Source organism: Mastomys coucha, unplaced genomic scaffold (assembly GCF_008632895.1).
Source record: "Mastomys coucha isolate ucsf_1 unplaced genomic scaffold, UCSF_Mcou_1 pScaffold3, whole genome shotgun sequence".
In the NCBI taxonomy this organism is placed as follows: Eukaryota; Metazoa; Chordata; class Mammalia; order Rodentia; family Muridae; genus Mastomys; species Mastomys coucha.
Genome location: NW_022196909.1, coordinates 8,539,193 through 8,543,084, shown reverse-complemented (window position 1 = coordinate 8,543,084; position 3,892 = coordinate 8,539,193). Strand labels below are relative to the sequence as shown.

The following is a 3,892-nucleotide window of genomic DNA, read 5'->3' as shown; positions in this document are numbered from 1 at the left end:
TTTTTTTAGCAGGAATATTTGTGTTTGGAAGGTTAGCAGAGGCTGGCAGGCTGGAAGTGACTGCAGTGCCTTTGGATTATTCATGGACAGTAATAGAAGGCACTTAAAAAGAACAATGAAATTGCTTATTTCTGTGATGGGCCATCTGTTGAATTGTTTTGTGCAACAATTGCACAATAGTATCTATGTCATATCATTCTATTTTCAACAGCAGCTGATTATGTCTCACTGGCTACTTGTCCTTATTTCTAAAGTCCCATGACCATTAAAAGTCACCTTTCCAGGGACCTTTGCCAGAAAGGTATTAGGAATTGCAAATAGCCTGTATATTTTAATGTTGTTATTCTTACCCCCTTGCCTCTGTGTGTGTGTGTGTGTGTGTGTGTGTGTGTGTGTGTATGTGTGTGTGTGTTGGAAGGGGGGTAGTAGGGGGTGGCAAGATAAAGAGAGAGTTGGTCATGTTCTAATTAATTGGTTTTCCTAAATGTTCAGGACACTTTCCTATGTTTTCTGCATGTGCTTGATGAAGACGTTAGCATAGGACAACTTGATAACCTGGGTGGAATGATTGACTTGCAGCACAGGACGTGTGAGTTTAAAAGACTGTTCCATGGCCTTTCATACTTTTAATTATCTACTCTTTCTCTCAGGACGATAATTAGAATTTTTCCTCTCGGAATTCAACTTCCATCTTAACAGAGAGAGAGAGAGAGAGAGAGAGAGAGAGAGAGAGAGAGAGAGAGAGAGAGAGAGAGAGAGAGAGAGGGAGGGAGAGAGAGAGAGAGAGAGAGAGAGAGAGAGGGAGCCATTAGCAAATTTGTTAGAGCAGAAGTGAAATTAAAATAAAACAAATGTGTTGCCGTCCACAGGTCACCGACATCGCCGATGCCATGATTCTCAAACAGCTTTTTGAAAATCTGTTCAAAAACGGGGTCGTCGTTGTGGCAACATCCAACAGACCACCGGAAGGTAACGGAACATCACGCGCTCCCCATCCAATTAGATGGAGACTTAGGAAGCTTTCAAAACCTCATGTCTCTGTAGGAGTTTTCTTGCGCTTGTAAATCTGACGACTTCATCTACCCCTGGTTTATAACAGGCCCAATCTAAAAAATTAGTCTGAACTCACATTTAAAAATATTTCTGTTTTTTTTTTTTTTTTTAAAAAGCAAGCTGAGCCTAGTTGATTCCCATGTTGGATATGGTTCCCCCAACACTAGACACGTGATACATACATAGAAAAATGCAAGTCTTTTTAGCTGCTTTTTATGCCATAAAAGAAAGCTCAATGAAGTGAAAAACTCTTAATTAAATTTTAGAAAAAGATGAAGCTTACTCTCATGAGTAGTTTTTTTTGTACTACTTCACTTAATTTATCGTTTCTAAAAAGGCACTTGTGGCTTATTAGGAAAGTATTTAAGAATTAAAATACAAGTAGTGGTTAGACAAATGTAACACATTTCAAATCTTGTATTTTCTTTTTATAGCTCATCATGTGGTCAGTTAAAGGTGAGGAATCCAAAATAATGTTCCACAGGGGACGGTCAGGGGCTTGCCCAGAAGCACCTTCCCAGAGGGCCCTAGGCCTGTCTGCCCTCTTCCCCGTGCTTCTTCTTCGTGTTTATCCTTCTCTCTGTCTTCTCACATATGCCCCACCATGTTTGACTTATATGGTATTTTTGGCTCATTGTCTGCTCAGAAGCTTTCTGAGAGCACTAATCAGTTGGAGTCTTTTATCTCCATGCATGGGTGTGAGTGTGTTCTAAGGCACTTTCAGAGTGCTTAACACACGGATGGAATGTGGAATGTCTGCATTTCTGCAAGAATCTCTGGCTATAGTGCAGAATGGACTGCAGGGCAGAGGGTTAGAGACTGGGAGGAAGGAAAGAGAAGGCTGTCACAGCTCTCAGAGGAGATGGCGCTGTGGTAAGAACCGCTCAGAGGCTGTTGGTTCTACAGGCTTCCCAGAGGGCCCTAGGCCTTTGGACGGACTGGGTTATAGGGAATAGAAAAACAGAGACCAAGCACGCACTCTACCACTGGGCTATCCCCTCATTCTTCCAAGAGTGTGGGAAAGGGCTGGAGGGATGGCTCAGCGGTTAAGAGCACTGACTGCTCTTCCAGAGGTCCTGAGTTCAAATCCCAGTGATCACATGGTGGCTCACAACCATCTGTAATGGGATCTGATGCCCTCTTCTGGTGTATCTGAAGGCAGCTATGGTGGACTCATAAAAATAAATAAATCTTTAAAAAAAAAAAAGAGTGTGGGAAAACTCTGCTAATTAAGTTTAAAGTCTGCCATTGACTGACAGCCTTCTGGGGCTTGGCGAGTAATGGAGGACTCCTAGTTGACAGGCCTTTCCCTTCTCTGACCCTGTCTGGGGAGTTCTAAGCCCCCACACTCACCTCTACCTAAGAAATGTCACATAGCCTCATTTCCTTTCTCCTGACAACACCTGTCCAGCCAGCACCTGGGGTTCCTGAAATGCTCCCCATGCTAATGAGCTATGCCAGGCACCCTAAGCGCCCAGCCAATGCCCCTTGCCCATTTTGGATATCCCTACCCTCAGTCCCCCAAGACTTTATAAGCTTTGAATCACCCTAAGTTAAGTTGATCTGCCTACTGACAAACAGTCCCGTGTGGTCATTCACCATACCTACTCACAGGGCTTCTGAAACCCTCTCCTCCACACTCAGTGTCTCTGTTCCCTCTGCCCATGTGGACCTAAGGGTTGACAGTCCATGAGGGCAGGGAGACCCACACACACAAAAAAATACTGTCTGGGCATGGCAGGGAGACAGAGGCAGGTGGATCTCTAAAAGTTCAAGCCAACCTACTCTATATACTGACTTTAAGGCTAGCCAAGGCACCCTAGTGAGACCCAGTCTTAAAAAGGAAAAAAAAGAAAAGAAAGGGGGGGCATTGATTGCTGTGGTAGTTTGAGTGACAATCCCCGCCCCCTGCCCCCCTTGCATATTTGGATGTTTGTTTCAGAGATGAACCTTCAGGAAGGATTGGAAGGCCTTGTTGAAGGAGGTGTGCCACTGGGGGTGGGCTTTGAGGTTTCAAAAGCCCACACTAGACCTAGCATCTCTCTTTTTCTGCCCATTGCCTATAGATCAGGATGTAACACTCTCAGCTACTGTTGCAGCACTCCACATGTCTACATGCTGCCACCCTTCCTGCCATGATAATGGGCTAAACCTCTGAAACGGTAATTAAGCCCCCAGTTGAATGCTTTCTTTTATAAGAGTTGGCTTGGTCATGGTGTCTCCTCACAGCAGCAGACCAATCACTAAGACAAGAGTAATAGAGGAAAACATGATATGGACCCCTGGCCTCCACACATGTGTGTATTTTGGTGCACATGCTCCCCTACACATGTGCATATGCAGGTAACACCACACACATACAAATACTAGATAGTTCATCTAAGTGAGAACGATGTCTGCCTCTGCTATAACTGATCTAATAATGCTGCCAGGATTATCTTTGCACAGTGATAATGCTATGCTCATAAGTAGCAAGGTGCTAGAGTAATCTAGGAAGTTCTAGCAAGATTGCTGAAGGAAAGCAGTGCTTGGTGGTGTGGCAAAGCAAGGCAGGCAGTCACAAGGACAGGCTGAGAGACACTTGGCAGCATGGATTGTGTAGACACGAACAAGGTCCCCAGTCTGTCAGATAGTGTGCTGAAAGTGAGCTTGAACTGCCCTTCAGAGAAGACCCAAAGTGAACTCAAGGTGCAGAGTTGCAGCACTTGGGCTCTAGTCAACTGACACAGCCCTTTCTCCACAGCTCTAGAATCTCTCCCACTGGCAGACGAAAGTCATCGTAACAGGCTATCTATCCATCTATTCATCCAACTCTCTATTCATCCACCCACCCACCCAC

General features: G+C 44.8%; 1 protein-coding gene across 5 annotated transcripts in view; it reads left to right on the top strand.

Annotated features, from left to right (window-relative positions):
• Afg1l (AFG1 like ATPase) overlaps window positions 1-3,892 on the top strand; it is a 178,786-nt gene that overhangs the window by 62,755 nt on the left and 112,139 nt on the right. For all 5 annotated transcript variants that reach the window (XM_031346891.1, XM_031346890.1, XM_031346888.1 and 2 more), the window contains one exon: window positions 870-969. In XM_031346891.1, the coding sequence (XP_031202751.1) occupies window positions 870-969 (100 nt within the window). The remainder of the gene's footprint in view (window positions 1-869; window positions 970-3,892) is intronic.